We start from the raw sequence: 15,324 nt of genomic DNA, 5'->3' as shown, positions 1-15,324 counted from the left end.
TCAGAGGGACCTGCTCACCCCTCCCCATCAGGACCATGGATCTTGCCCTTGCTCTCCCAAGCTCCAGCAATAAATCTCCCCTCCTCCTCTCCTCTCCTGGTGGCAGTCTTGCCCCTGCCTGAACCAGTCACTTTGCATACTAGAAAGGTGGCCAGTTCCAGTGGAGAAAGCTCAAAATGTAAAAGATGCACCAGATTTTGAAGAGGCATAGAAAAAAATATAAATACCTTGATAGTTTTCTAGTGATGACATACTAAAATAATATTTTGGAGATATTGGGTCAGTAAAATATATTGCTCTATTTCAGTTGTTTCATCTTTTCACCCTTTTAGGGGGCTGCAAGAAATAGTAAAAATGACATGTGGCTCATGTGGCATTTCTACTGGGCACTGGCGCTCTAGGAAAGCTCTTTACCCATCATTCACTCTTTTTTAATCCCAGGTTCACACACCGCACTTTGTAAGCACCATCTCCTATCTTTCTATTGCACTCCCTGGGCCACCAGCACCAGTGCTCCTGCGCCATCTCACACCTGAGCTCCTCACTTCACCTTGTCTCCCACTCACAGTCCATGGTTCATGTCATCAACTCTACCCACGCCCTGAGCTCCCTCGCCCCTCTCCTGCTTCCCCACGCTCGCTCAACCAAACCCCAGGCCTGGTTGAGCTAAGTCTGCAACTTCCCACTTCCACCCTCATAGCCAAGTGCATGGGTTGAGTGTGCTCTGTCCCTTTGAAACTCCTGGTGCCAATGTAATGATACTGAGAGGCAGTGGGGCCTCCAAGAAGCGATTAGGGGGCTCAGTGGGGTTCATGGCTTTCTCAGCGGCATGGGTTCGCTCTCACGGGAGTGCTGGTTGGAAGGTGGTCTGCTTTGTGCTTTGTCTCTTCCACGCATGCCCACTTACCCTGTCTCCTTCCATCACGGTATGATGCAGCATGAAAACCCTCACCACGTGGTGCTGCCATGCCCTTGGACTTTCCAGCCTGCAGAAGAACTAAATAAATTTCTCTCCTTTGTAAGTTACCCAGTCTCAGGTATTCTGCGAGAGCAAGGGACTTCAGCCTAGGACCCTGAGTGTGGCACCGTGGCACCATGCTACCTGGGCTCATTTGCACTCAGCCCCCAGGGGTCCTGTCCCTGTCTCCTTGTCCCTCCCATGCTCCCTTTCCTGGACACTGCTTCTCACTTCCTCCTTCCTTCTCGTTCTCTTCCTACGTGACAGAGAAAACACAGGCAATGAGGAGAGGGCTTCCAGAAGCCCCACCTCAGAGCAGTCACCGGCCGCATCTGCCAGCCTCTGAGCCTTCTCTCTGCTCCCAGCTGAGGCCAACACCCCTGCTGCACTTGACATTCCCTCCCCTCCGTTACTCGAGGTGGTAATGAGCAATCATGCCCACCTACAGCCGCCCGTATCACTTGATCAACCCAAACCACGTTGCTATTTCTTCTATCTTAAGACCTAAAACAGCCTCTGTGGACCTCTCCTTTCCTTTACCCCTCCCTTTCTCCATCCCCTTTTACAGCAAAATTTCTGAAAAGAATGGCACACACCTTGTGCCTCCAATTCCTTTCTGCGCCCCAGACAGCCAGCCCCCTCCCACCCCAGCTTCATTGAAACCGCTTGCTAGGTGTTTGGGGCTGCACTGTGCCCCTCAAAGTTCAAGTGCTAAAGACCTAACTCAGCATCTCAGAGGGTGACTGTATCTGGAGATGGGGTCCTTTAAAGGGGGCTCACAGCTGAACAAGGCCCCTGGGTGGGCCCTAGCCCAGCATGGCTGATACTCCTCTAGGAACAGGGAGAGACATCAGGGCAGCAGGGTATAGAGGCAGGACCACATGAGGCACAGCGAGAAGAGGGCCTTCTGCAAGCCAAGGGGAGAGGGCCTCCGGGGGAATAAGCAGGAGCAGGTGCTGTGATGTGGTGGGTTGAACCGCTGCTTGGAACGCTGGCATCCACGTTGGAGGGCCTGGGATCAAGTCCCACCCCTGTCTCTAGTCCAGCTTCCGGCTCCTACATACACCCTTGGAGGCAGCAGATGATGGCTCAAGTACTCGGGTCCCTGGCATCCATTAGGGGGAGCTGAGTGAGTTCTTGGCTCCTGGCTTTGCCCTGGCCCAGCCCTCACTGTTGCAAGCACTTGGAAAGTGAACCGGAGGATGGCAGATGTCTGCGTGTATGTATGTCTGTGTGTGTGAATGTGATTCTGAAAATCAAGTGAAAATAAGTAAACTTTAAAAAAAAGAGAAATGAGCCCTGCTGGTCCCATGATCTTAGACATGCAGCCTGCAGAACAGTGAGAACATAGATGTCTGTTGTTGAAGCCACACAATCCCTGGTCCTTTGTCACCACAGTGCTATCAGTTACACCAGCTCACCCCTGACCTCCCACAGCACCACCCAGCGGCCAACGCTCAGTGCTCTCCCAGCTTGGCCTGGACAGTGGGCCCCTCCCTCTGGCGTCCTCCCACCTACTCCTCCTCAATCTCCCTTGCTGTTCCCCCAATTCCCTGGCCTCTTGGCCCTTACAGCATGGCGTATGCAGAGCTTCTTCCCGGACCTCTTTTCACCTCCTCAGAGCCCGCCAAGCAGCACTGGGTCACAACACTTCCTCCTCCCTCAGATTATTCTAACTGGACTCAACCTGATATCCCTTCTACCATCCCCTTGAGGATTTGTCCAAGCTCACAGGCAGGCACCTGGGACACAGAGTCTGCTTTGCGGTCTTCCAAGTCAGATGGCATCCACTGCAACCTGGCTCTTCTGCACCCACTCCACTGGCTCGACTTCGCAGGTGTCTGGGACCTTGCCCCTGGAAAGGCCCACTTCCTGCTGCAGCGGAAGTGGCCGTTCTGAAACACAAGCCAGGTCTTAGCCTCTCTTTGCTTTGGGTCCATGCACGGGCTCTCCAGTACCTCCAGAGATCCAAATCCCCATGGGCAGTGCAGGCGTCCTTCCTTGGTTTTGGCTTCAGCATAATCAAGAGCGTAGGCTGTAGAGGGAATCCTTACTCCCATCCTTTGTGATCTTGGTGACTGAGGCTCTGCTGCCTGGGCTTCCGCATAAGTAACTGGGCGTGAAAATGAGACTCATTGCAGCGAGCTGATTTGGGAATCGAGTGTAAAGTGCTTAGATCAGTGCTGGGCCCAGCAGAGCTCAGGGAGTGAGCAACTCCTCACCTCTTACCATTGCGTGGCCTCTACCAGAGCCAACCTGCTGCCCTGGGAAGCCTGGAAATCATTCCTGGACCCCTGCACTCCACTCCCCAGCTCCTCCTTCCAGGTCTCCCTGCAGTGTCTGTCCCTGCAGGAGGTCCTCTCCCAAGGCTCCCTTAGGGCTCCCTGCACTTCTGTTAGCACATTGATCAAGCCCCATCCTGGCTCTGTTTCCATAGCTGTGCCATTGGGGGCTTCATGCCCCCTGAGGGCAGAAGGCTTCTATTTCTACACACACAGCAGTATCGCAAAGCCATCTGCTTTATTTGTCTCGGCCTCACCCCCTCTCTCCCTCACTTTACCCTGGTCTTCATTGGATTTGGTGAACGCATGTACTCACTCAACAAGCCAAGGTGCCCGCTGTGTGGGAGACACAGGGCTGGGTCTCAGAGACATTCAGATGAACCCAAGACAGTGTTTGCTCTCCAGAAGCCTGCTGTCCAGAAGGGGATCCGGAGGCACACAGCTGCAGCCCAAGTGCTAACGGAGAGGCCAAAGGCCGGGGAAAGAGCTGGCAGGAAGCCAGGCCTTCCAGCCTTGGAACACAGCAGCCACGCCACCTATTATCTCAAACTTGGAGTCGCCACCAGGTAAGCCTGGGAATGCGGTGGGAACAAAGCCCTCCATTCTGAAGACCAAAAACACAGGCCACAAAGGAATCAGAGGTGCACACATGAGTACTAGAGCAAAAGGAAAGGGACTGAGGGCCCAAGACCCATCCCAGGATCGCCCACACCAGGCAGGAAGACTTCCCCGGGAAATAACACACAGCCTTTGCAGTGAGCCCATGAGTTGGGTGCCGCAAGGGTGCCTTTTCCTGGGGAAGGGGAGGCCCAGAGCTTGCCCAGGTTTTCAGTCAGCTGGGGCAGAGCTGGAGTCCGGGCCCAGCCTGGCTGGCTCCACAGTGGTTCTGTGGCCCTCTCCCGCTTCCCTAGTGCCCCCACCAGCTCCCGGCCCCTGCACTGTGGGGATGAAACACATCCCTAGGCCCTTTCTGCAGCAAACCTCAGAAAGACCCCTGGGGAACAGAGCTCCCATCAGGCTGGGGACGAGGACAGGCTCCCCGCCTCCACAGAAGGGACTCCTTAGTGATCCTAGTATTTGGGAAACAGAACGAAAAGAGCATCTCAACTCCTCAGGAGCCCAGGCTTCCTGAAGGACGCGCTAGCCAAGGCCCTGCTTTGTGTGGCAGACAGAAAGCTGCCCCACTACAGACCCCAGGCAGGGTTCCCGAGATGCTGCAGGGCTGCTCCCGGAGACCCCCGGCCTCCTATCTTTTCCCTTTCCATCTCCCCCGCTTCCCCAGGATTTGCAGGGGGCTCCCCCAAGAAATAGGAAGAGAAACAAATGGGGGTTGAGGGTCTACTGTGTGCAAGGTGCTTCACAGGGTGAAGTCGCTTCACCCTCCACAGTTCCCAGGAGGTTGATCACATCGGTCTCATTTTGTGGGTGAGCACACTGAGGATCAAAGGGTTGGGGACCCCAGAAACTGAGGCCCACTCAGATGAGGGAGACTTCACAGGGTTTACCAAGGACAGGAGCAGAGGGGTGGCCAGTTGTAAGACATTCCATGAGGGCTGTATCCTCGGGCTGTAAGCATTCCTAGACCCAAGGGTCAGGGACAGGGGGTAGTGCTGGCCGAAAGGATGCCCGCATAGAGAGGGCGGTTGGGAGAAGCTGAGCCGAGATGTGACTGGCCTTAGTGAGCCCACACTGCAGCTCACCTGTCTTGCCTCCTCCCACCTCCAGCCAGGGCTCCCCAGTGGGCAAACACAAAGAGGCAGAGGGGCACAGAGAAAGCAGGAGCAGAGAGGCAAAGAGAAGATCCTGCTCTTGACTGCCCGTGGTCCAACAGGAGCCTGAGTGGTCCATGGCTTCAAGCCCAGGCCTGACACGTGGCCACGCCCAGGCTCCGCCCACTCCGCCAAGCACTCCCATCTCTGCCGCAGGCCCACTGGGCAAGAGAGACCAGGAGGCCCAGGGCCCACAGTCTTACCTAGTGCAGCTTTGCTTCCTGCTCTTCCGCAGCAAGGCCAAGGCTGAGGCCCTGGGTGTGCTGCAGCACTGAACGAGTTAATATCCCTGCCTGTCCGCTGCACGGGGGCCTGAGGGTCCAACCAGAGAGGGCAGTGACCCCTTGTGAGGCCCCAGCCAGACCCTCCCAGGAAATCCACTCCCATCCTTGGGCAGCTGCCCGGCAGCCCTCAGCTCCGCCAAATGAACCAGGGAGATTTGATGGATGAGAAGGTGGATGGGGGGGTTCCCCTAGGAGAATCGTTTCATTTTACGGGGAAGGAACACAGGCACGGGGAGCCCCTCACCCAGCAAGCGGCCGGGCTGCAGGCGTCCAGCTGCCGCCAGCGGCATGTGCAACTCATTACCTCCGCCAGCCTCCCATTTGTGGCCACGGATGACGCCACAAGTGCACGGACGGGGCTGGGGCCGCGGGGCCAGCAGGGCTGCAATGTTTCTCTGACACTAACACCTCTCTCCAGCCCTTGGGAAGGGCCTTGGGGAAGCCAGGCCCGGCCAGGCACCACCCACTCCCAGGCCTCTGCCTCTTCCACCACCTGGCGCCAGACAGGAGAGGCTCAAAGCTATTCAGGCAGAAACAAAGGTGGGAAGAGGGAACATGAGAGAGGAGGGGAAAGTGAAAATGGGGTAGAAGGTGGAGCTGGGAGAGAGGAAAGAGGGACTCCGACAGCCTGCCCTGCTGTGCTTCTGTTCAGGAGCGGGTAAGAGACATCGAGGCAGAGATGGCCGAGAGAGGCTGTATGGGAGCCGCTGAGGTCCCCGGGGCTGGCTCCTGTACTTCGGAGTTCCCACTGGGGATCGGCCCTCCCCAGAGGGTCCAGCACCACAGGTGGACCCGGTGCTGTTGCCTGGGATACTCGAGGTCCTGGCCTTTGGGACCTTCCTGTGGGCAGTGGGCCCCGAGAGGGGTGCTGACACCGAGACTCAGATGCAAAGAAGCAGACAGGCTGCCGAGAGGGGACCCAGTCCAGGGTGTAAGAGGGGAAAGACCCGTGGGCGTCACAGAGCAGGGGAGGAGATCTGGGGCTGAGACGCGCAAGAGGTGGGCAAGGTGGCTTCTCCTGCAGGGGACGGAGGAGCCAAGGGTCCCACACTCTGTCCCCTCCCCTCGTCACCTGGTAAGCGATAAAGGGGAGGAGTAATGGCAGTGTGTCCATAGAAGAGAGGCGGGGCTTTTCCCTTGCCTCATGGAACTTCTCTCAGTCTGTCATTTCTGCCCACGCCCAGGAAACAGGAGTGTGCCAGTATCGCGGCCTCCCACGAGCACCACCTCATGTGACGGGTCAGCTCCTGCAACCCAACAGCCCTTGCTCCATTTCTGATTGTGTGTGTGTGTTGGGGAGCCGGGGCACCGTTAACCAGGGAAAGGCCCGGGTTCGAGGCCTGCGTGTAGATGCTCACACTGGCTGGCTGGCTGAGCGTCTCCTCATGAGCTTGTCTCCAGGACTTGGAGTGGCTGGGGAGCATGCCCGCGAGCTGCAGGTCCAAGCTGCATCCCCGAACTTAGCTTTGCCAGGGAAAAAGCGGAGTTGGTATGTGAATTCCCACCCACCCCCTGGGCTGCCTCTTCACTGGTTCCAGGGTGAGGGCGGCATGGACTCCACACTGATGAACCCCTTTCCTAGGAAGGGGGCCTGCATGACAGGGAAGGAGACCTGTAGGCAAGCTGCAGCCCTGCCACTCCTGGCTGGAGTAGCCTTGGGCATGGCGCTCGCCAGCAAGCAAAGCTGCCCTGAGCACCCACCAAGAACAAGGTCCTGAGAGAATTCAAAGCACAGCAACGCCCCCTCTGGGTGTCAAGGATCTTTACCGCATGGTAAGGGTGAACGATCACGTGGCCCAGCAGCGTGGCCACATCCAAGTACCACGGCTCCCTCCAACCCAGTAGGACCACGGAGGAGCACTTTAGAGATCAGGACTCTGAGGCGATAGCCCAGGGGACTGCGGCTTCGGAGGCCGGATGGGTGCTGTCAGGTAGGGGAGACAGAGTGAGGTGGGGACGATGGGCGAGGCCCCCGAGGAGGGCACACAGGCACGGGGCAGAAAGGGGCAGGTAGCTCCCACAGCTTCACACTGGGGGTAACGGGCGCAGGCCTGGGAGTCAGCCCACAAACCTGCACTGGTCAGAAGGCACTGTACCGCCAGCCACTGCTTGTACATGGCCGCAGCACCTGCATTAGAGCCCCAATTGTGAATTCAATATCTGGCCCGCACCCTTTGCAAATTGACCCCCCCCCCCATGCCAATAGCCCCAGGATCAGCCTCAAACTGGAGGAAGTGACATCTCTTGTCCCCTCCTCCTCCTCCCTCTCACCCTACACTCAAGGAGGAAACCCCTGAGAAATTGGAGCTCCTCCCCAGCCTAACACATCACCAATTTTATGTACTAAAGGCCCATGGGATGGCCCTGATCCCAACGCCCTCCTTCACCCATCTCTACCTTCATCTCCCTCCCCTGCCCACACCCGTGCCCCTCCCCCTCCCCCTGTTGGACTCTACAGGGACCAGGATGAAAGAAGTAGCAACGTCCTTTGGAAACAGTTCAAATCTGGCTTGGATTGTCCCAAGTCAGAGCTCACCGTTTTCCTCTTAGAAGTGAAAGGGACAGGAGTAGAGGGGCATGAGACCAGAAGGCCACGCGCTGTTAGCCCACTGGTTTAATGGCAACACTTCGGTCTGCCTGCGCTCCTCCCGCAGACGCACACCCGCCAGCTCAGAATAGGGACGCAGACTTCACTTCGCTGGCTTTAGGGTTCGAGGACTCCTCTGTTCATGCCTAAACTCAGGAGCTCGCTCGTTCGCTCAGCAACTACTCCTAGAGCAGCTGCGCCAAACGCCGACAGCACACACGACACCAACGGACATGCGCAGGCGCCGGTCCCTGCCCAGCTGGGGTTGTGAAGTGACAACGCGCCTCGTGGGTTGGGAGGGAACAGGGATATGGGAGAAACGGAAGAGGAAGGCGAGGAAGGTGGACTCAGGGTACCAGAGCCAGGGAGGCCTCGGGGCAAGATTTAAGAAAGACCGGAAGGAGGTGGGATTCGGCATGAGAGCCAGCGGCAGCAGGAGCGCGGAGCAGTGCGGGTCCTCGGCTACCCACGCAAGACCTGGGCAGCCATTCCCGTGGAAGTGACAGCTTTGCTGGGCTTTGCGCAGGGCAGTGGCCACATTCTCAACACAATGCCCACTCCGCTTTTATGCAGAGGACTCCAGGACGGGACAGGAGCTCAGCTACACCCACTGCACCCCCATTGGGCAGATGAGAACACCGAGGTCCAGAGAGGGGATGTATCCTGCTCAGCCCCTCAGGTCTCAGCCTCTGCTGTGTGTGTGCTCCATCAGGGGCAGGCGCCCGGGGGACATCACACACAGGACACAGAAACTGCCCTCTGCTGGGTGTCCCCAAGTTGGGCGTAGGGGTCTGGGAAGCACAGAGGCTGGGCTTGCTGTTACTTTTCAGTCGTCCTGGTCCAAATGACCTCTTCTTATCAGGGGCTCAGTAACAGGAGCAGTGAGATGAGCCAAGGAGCGAGGGCATAAAGGCAGCAGTGCCACCTCCCACCCCAGATCTCCCACAGCCCTGACCCCCTAGCACCCCAGGCCGGCCCTGATGATCGCCAGTCGCTCCCCTGGGCCATACCCCATGTCCCTCTCATCAATCAATCCTCTTTACTGAAGCACCAGTGGAGACAGAGCTAGGTCAGCAGTGTGGAGCCGCTGCACCTTTGCTTACGTGCTGATGGGGAGCGCTGCGCAGGCCCAGCTCCCCAGTGGAGGACAGGTCAGGAGGGCGGGGCGAGCTAGGCAGAGGGGGTCACCCGGCTGAGACTGTCCCCACTCCCTCCCTTTCTGAGCCACCCTGTTTCCCTTCCTACACCCAGCACCTTGTGGGAGGAAAGACAGGGCTGGTGCAAAATAGGGAGCCGTTTCTCTTGAGTCATTTCAAGAGAGAGGCAGGTGGCAGAGTGGAGGAAACCAAAATATGATGCTGAGGGGGAAAACAAAAATAAACCTTGAATAAAGGCTCTGTTTGGGGCCGGCATCATGGCGTATGAGCACTGCTTTGAGTCCTGTCTGCTCTGCTTCTGATCCAGCTCCCTGCTGGTGTGCTTGGGAAAGCAGCAGAAGATGACCCAAGTGCTTGGGCCCCTGTACAAACATGAGAGACTGGATAGAATTCCAGGCTCCTGACTTTAGCCTGGCCCAGCCCTGGCTGTTGTGGCCATCTGGGGAGTGAGCCAATAGATGGAAGTGCTCTTTCTCTCTCTAACTCTGCCTTTCAAATATACATAAATCTTTTTTTTTTTTTTTTTAGGCTGCTCAGTCAGGAGTCCTTGAAGATTCTCCTGTGAGCATCACTGTGCCCCTCCTAGGCGTGGAGGTGATGCTACCCTCTCCCCCTGTGCTGTGACACAGCGGGCGCTGACCAAGCATCTGCCAGGCATCAAGCTCTGTGCTGGGTGCAGCAGGGCCCGGCTGCTGGCAGGGTGCTCTGGGCCCCTTTGGCCAAATCTGCATCCATCGGATCCAGAGTTGTAGCAATGCACCAGCCCCAAGATGCAGGGCCTTCTGGGTCACTGGGAGAGGAACCACTCTTGGCAGGACCCCGGGGAGGGAAGAGCCTTGGAGAGCTGGGTCCGCCCCTGGCAAATGCTTTGGGAAGAGGACGGGAAGCTTCTCCCCGGAGGAGGTCTGGGCTGATGGGTTCAGACAGTCTTGTCTGACCCCAGCCTCACTGACCGCCCTTCCAGTCAGGACACGCAGTGCTGGGACCTCTCCATGACTCACAAGCCGTGTGAGCCTTCGTGCCGTCCTCAGCCTCAACTAAACCAGCCTATCTGTGAAATGGGCACTCACCTCACTGATCACACAGGTTTGTCGTGATGAATGAGTGGGAAATTGCATGGAAGACCTTGCAAAGCATGAAGTTCAACACTCACAGGCATTAGATGGGCAGGTCAGCATGGCCCGGAGTGATAGCAAGGTTGGAAGAGGGGTGCTCCTTCCTCACCCCCAGGGCCGATCTCACTCCCTAAGACAGAGTCAGAAGCACTCACCGTCCTCACAAAGGTTTAGCTTAGACAGGCTCCTGCCATCAAAGGGCTCCTCGAAGATGGAGCTGGTGTCCCGGTCACTCACGGTGTGCAGGTACATGGCTTTGTTCTCCATCACGCCCTGCAAGCAGCACAGGTGGGAAGAAGGCAGTGAGGGAGGGGAGACAGGGATCAGCCACAGGTGGGGGTGGAAGGCACCCACTCCCGTGTCCCTGAGCGTGCATCTTGGGGCCTCTCTGCACGTACAAGCATCCAACGCTATCCTCCAGGTCCTTGGCACCCCAGCACTCACGACGAGCAGACCCTGTGGGCCTTTCTGATGGTGGGCTCTGTCCCTTCCTTTCAATAACTCTTGGAGCCCTGAACTGGGGAAGAGCAAACCCACATGATTAAGCCGAGTGGTCACCGGGGGAGGAGCCTGGGAGCCAACTCAGCTGGGCCAAAAGGTGACCAGGGAGCGCTCTCAGAGAGACCTGGCCTTCTCTTCCAGATAGAAAATGAGGGAATCTGGACACAAAGGGGCATGGGGAGCGGGGTACAAGGGCACCAGCCGACACAGCGGAGAAGCCCAGCACGGCTCTCAAACCCAAGTGCGCCAGCATGGCCCAGGGAGACTGCAACAAGGATTCGTCTCCCCTGGAAGCCCCCAGTAGGGCCTGCAGACCGAGGGACTGAGCAGCCTCTCCAGGGGAGAGCTGGAGTCTGCACGGGGCCCCGAGGCTGCCCCGCTGGATCCTCGGGTCTTCCCCGCAGAGCTCCAGGACCGGACCCAGAGACTCGGGCAAAACCTGAGCCTCTGGTAGTGAAGCAGCCCCGTCTGCACCACAGTGAGAGCGCTCCTGGGAGTGTGCAAACAGAGGGCGAAGGCTGTACTCAGAGATGCCACAGGTTGCTCCAGAGGGAAAGGTGAGCCTGGGCAGGACTTGGGCTGGAGGGGATTGTGGGCATTTTGTACGGCTTCTCTGGACTTCCTGGGATGCAAGTGCATGCTCTATGTCATGGGAAAAAAATCCCTTCTCAAAGCCAATGTATTCATTTGCATAAAGTACTTTGCGTTCTTTTTCTTACATACATGCACAGATTTTACAAATCACTTTCTACTTTCATTCAGTGCCAGCCGTGAGTTTATCTTGACCTTCATTTCTGATGCTCTTTAATTATCTGCATATTCAACCAAAAACATCCATTTTTTAGTAAATCGATCTTTTGGAAGCTAAAAGCCCCTTAGGAGAATGGGTCTCAGGCCCAGTAAGGGGCAAGCAGGCGGGAAGCCCAGAGGGCCCAACAGGACCCCAGCCTGAGATGACTGGCACCTAGCAGGTGGCAGTGTGGGGGAACGGTGCCTGTTGGCTGAAGGGCTCAGAGGCAGGGTGGGAAGGGGGAGGCGCTGGCAGGAGGCCAGCTGAGTCGTGCTGCCCAGCTGAGCAGCACACACACCCCTTCTTCTCACAACCTGAACTTGATCTCCAGACACCTCTCCTGGCTAGAAGCAGCCAGAGTGGACCAGTTACTGCATAACCGTCCTTGCTTCTGCTTTCATCTCAAGTAGTAAGACTACACATCCCCTGCACACACACACACACACACACAGGGAGATTTCAAGACATTCATGGGAAAATGGAATTAAAGGATAAGCTTAATTTGGTGCAAAAATACACGAGAACTTTTGGAAGTACTCTCATCCACACACACACACACACACACACACAGTGTTCCGGGTCTCTGCAGGCTTCCCTTCCAGCCTGTGGGAGGGGCGGGAGGGGGTGGTCCACAGCACTGCCAGGATCTGTCCGCCCTGCCCAGACACCTCCCCCAGCCTCTCTGCGCCGCAGTGGTATCCAGTTTGCGAGTCTCCTAATACCGTCCCTCCGCCCAAGCCCTCCACCCAGTGAGGGCCTCTAGGTGGGGCCCTGGGCAGCTCCATGGCTGTTAAGCTGCAGAGGACCCTCCCTCATTTTATGATCTCTGTGTGGGCTCCCTCTGCCTGGCCTCGCTTCTGGGGAGCTGCACAGCAGGAGGCAAAGCGTCTCCAGCGCCTGTGCTAACCCCTGCCCTGCCAGAGCCAGCACCCTAGCCCTGATGCCCGGGGACCTGCAGAGCAGTGTGGGTGCTGTCCCTGCAGAGTGGGGGTGTGGCGCCTCATCTTCCCTTCCATCTTCCTCCTCTTGTGGTCAGCTCCTGGGCCAGAACTGGAATGCACGCACAGGCGGCCCCGCCTCAGCCCGCTCCACACCCCTCAGCTGGTCTGAGCAGGAGCCCAGAGAAGCCCACTGGGGAGAGGGGCTGGGGCCCGAGCAGAGCCAGATGTGAGGGAGATGAGTGTGCAAGTGCTCAGCCGACTCTAATATTTGCTGCCTGGGAGGGAAAGCGAGGCCCAGTCTGCCTGCTCGGGTTCTGTCTGAGGCTCTGTGTCTTTCTTGGAGGGTGGGGGACTGGGGTTGGGACCCTCAGGTCGTTGGTCTTATCAGCTTTGGGCCACATTCATGCTCTCAGGCAAGGAGCAGCTGACTGTCCCGTGTGGCGACAATAGCATAAACTACTGGTATGCACACACACCCCACAGGGCAGAGGGCCTGCCTTTGGGATCTCCCTATGACCTCCCCCAGGTTGCACGGCGAAGGGGCAGGCAGATGACCTGGGTGATCCATCATTCCCATTTTAAAGAGAAACCAACCAAGACCAAAGAGGCAAGGCCTGGCAGATACAGAGCAAGACCAGGCGCTGGCCAGGGGCTTCCCACCCAGAGCTCTGGCTTGGGCATGGGATCAGCTGGTCCAGCAAATGTGTGTAAGCCACTCTCGGTGGCCACCTTCAGGGTCCCAGGCCACGCGGTGGAGAGGGCTGCTCCTCAGAGGGCCAGCCCACGTCCCCCCAGCAGGTAGTGGCCTGGGGCCAAGGAGAGGCTCTGAGGAAGGGATGGGGACAAGGGACTGTGGTCAGGCATCAGCATTCCAAGCCAAAGAGCAAGGCCACCCTGTGCGCAGCAAGGGACCCCTGACCTACCTCTCGGGTGGGAGACTCACTCCCAGTGTTCCAGGGACAAGTGGGAGATCAAGGGTCTACTTCCGGATTCTGCATCTTAGAGCTGAAAAGGCCCCCAACCATCAAACTGCATAACCCTCCTCCCCACCTGCGCCCACCACCACCAGGATGCCGCTGCAGGCACTGGGGAGTGGGGAGCTCAGAGGATGGGGGTTCCCACCCTGACTCTCGTTTCTTACTCAGGGAACTTGACCCAGTTGATTGACCTCATTCAGCCTCAGGTGCTTCATCCCTAAGACGGGGAGGTCCGCATGTGCCAGCCCCTCTGGGATGCTTGTGTGCGCGCCCAAGATAATGCAGGCGTGCAGACGGGCCTTGTAACAAGGTCCCCCTGAGAGGTGGGGTGAGTCTCTCGGGCACCAACACCCCCAGCATCTTCTGACCCTGCCAAGGTTCCTGAGGCTTCCTTCCAGCCCAGTCATTCCCAGAAACAAGCCTTTCCCAGGTGGGGGGTGTGGCGCCGTCGGGGGCGTGAGGCATCCTTTGCAAGGCAGTCAGGAACCAGCCACGAGCTGAAATCTGGACCCTGACTCTCCAGGCCCATCTCTGGACATCAGAGGGACTCCAGTCGCTTCTTCCTGCCCAGGGGTTGGCACAAGCCTCACTGCTGCTCTAAAGATGATTCCTCTGGATTCTCGGGCTTGTAGCCTCTCCTCGCAGTGCCTGGTTTTAAACTCATCAAAACCAAGCAGACTTTCCCATGCATGCAGTCCCAGAGGGAGAATCAGCTCATATCTTTCAAACCCTTCCCTCTTCTATCTGTACTCTGTTCACCTAAATCCTAACTCAAAGCTGAACAGGTGCAGATGCCTATAAATAGCCCCCTCTCTCCCATCAGAGGCCTCGCCAGTGGGCACGTGGAGGACCGGCCATTCTATCATTGGCTTCCTGGAGCTACGGCACGAAGCAGGTAGAGTTACCACTGATACAGTGGTTTCTCTCTGGCACCCAATCGTAGGCGCACACTCTCCAGCCCAAGCAGCCGGATGGGGGCCTAGCCAACGTCTGCAGGCTCAGACAGCTGGGACCTTCCCACCTGGAGCAGGTACTGCCAGGCTCTACCTAAAGACTCACAAACCCAGAGCTCCACCCAGCTCATCCCCGTCTCCTCCAGCTGCCTTGGGATGCCATGCCAGGTAGGTGCCAGGGCGAAGTCAGTGCTGAGACTCACCTGAGTGACCCCTGCTGAGGCTGTAGAACCTGTGCCCTCAGTTTCCAGCGTTCGTCATGGTGGCCGGAGAGCTGGCCGCCTGTACACGCTGCGATCCGAGCAGCCCCTCAGAGCTTGTCCCCACGGCTAGCCAGATCCAAACGGAGTCATAGAAGGAGGCTGCAGGGGCACCCAGTGACTTGTCTCCAGGCAAGACCCCGGGGTCGCTTCTGCAAGACAAGCAGGGGAGGCGAGGGTCGAGCTCGTGCCCAGGTTGGGATCTGCCCTGGGACTCCCTGCCGTGGTGCCTCGCCTCCCGGTCAGCCTCAGGCAGCAGTCGGAGATGTTTTGTGCAGGCACTCGAAGTTCTGCTAGGTACTGACTGAGATGTGAAGTGCAGCTGCTCCAGCAGTCTTTAAAGTTCTTGGAGCAATTGCAGAGGCGCTGGCGGTGGGGTCTGGAACACGGCCCCCCTCTTGTGGCTAATGTCAGCACTGCAGCCCCACACTGGGACAACCTGCCCCGCCCACAACTGCAAAGTCCGCCTTGGCCTTGGGACTCCAGCGACTGCTCTAAAGGCCCTGCTAAAAAAATACTTTAAGGAATGTTGCTGGGGGAATAGCAGTTAGATCTGGTTTATGAGCCACACAAGAAAACCAGAACTGTAAATTTATTTATAGGACAGAATTGGCATTGCTCAATTCATTCACCAAACATGGCCTAGAATTATTATATATATTTTCCTGAAGTCACATCCACCCCCAAAGGATATTAGCTTGGCCACAATGCAGACACCTAGAAGCTCTGAAGGAACTTCCCAAAGTCAAG

At 57.4% G+C, this 15,324-nt stretch overlaps 1 protein-coding gene across 1 annotated transcript in view; it reads right to left on the bottom strand.

Moving 5' to 3' along the window:
* The window catches only part of SCARA5 (scavenger receptor class A member 5), a 127,821-nt gene extending 112,861 nt beyond the window's left edge, over positions 1–14,960 (bottom strand). The window contains exons 1-2 of the mRNA XM_002709450.6: positions 14,518–14,960; positions 10,308–10,425 (exon numbers count right to left, since the gene is read on the bottom strand). Coding sequence (XP_002709496.4) covers positions 10,308–10,419 — 112 coding nt within the window. The 5' untranslated portion in view covers positions 10,420–10,425; positions 14,518–14,960. The remainder of the gene's footprint in view (positions 1–10,307; positions 10,426–14,517) is intronic.
* Positions 14,961–15,324: the final 364 nt, after the last annotated feature.

Source organism: Oryctolagus cuniculus, chromosome 2 (genome assembly GCF_051225735.1).
Source record: "Oryctolagus cuniculus isolate XC-2025 breed Fujian yellow rabbit chromosome 2, ASM5122573v1, whole genome shotgun sequence".
NCBI lineage: Eukaryota > Metazoa > Chordata > Mammalia > Lagomorpha > Leporidae > Oryctolagus > Oryctolagus cuniculus.
The sequence above is the reverse complement of the archived record's forward strand: the minus strand, read 5'-3'. Positions and strand labels throughout refer to the sequence as shown.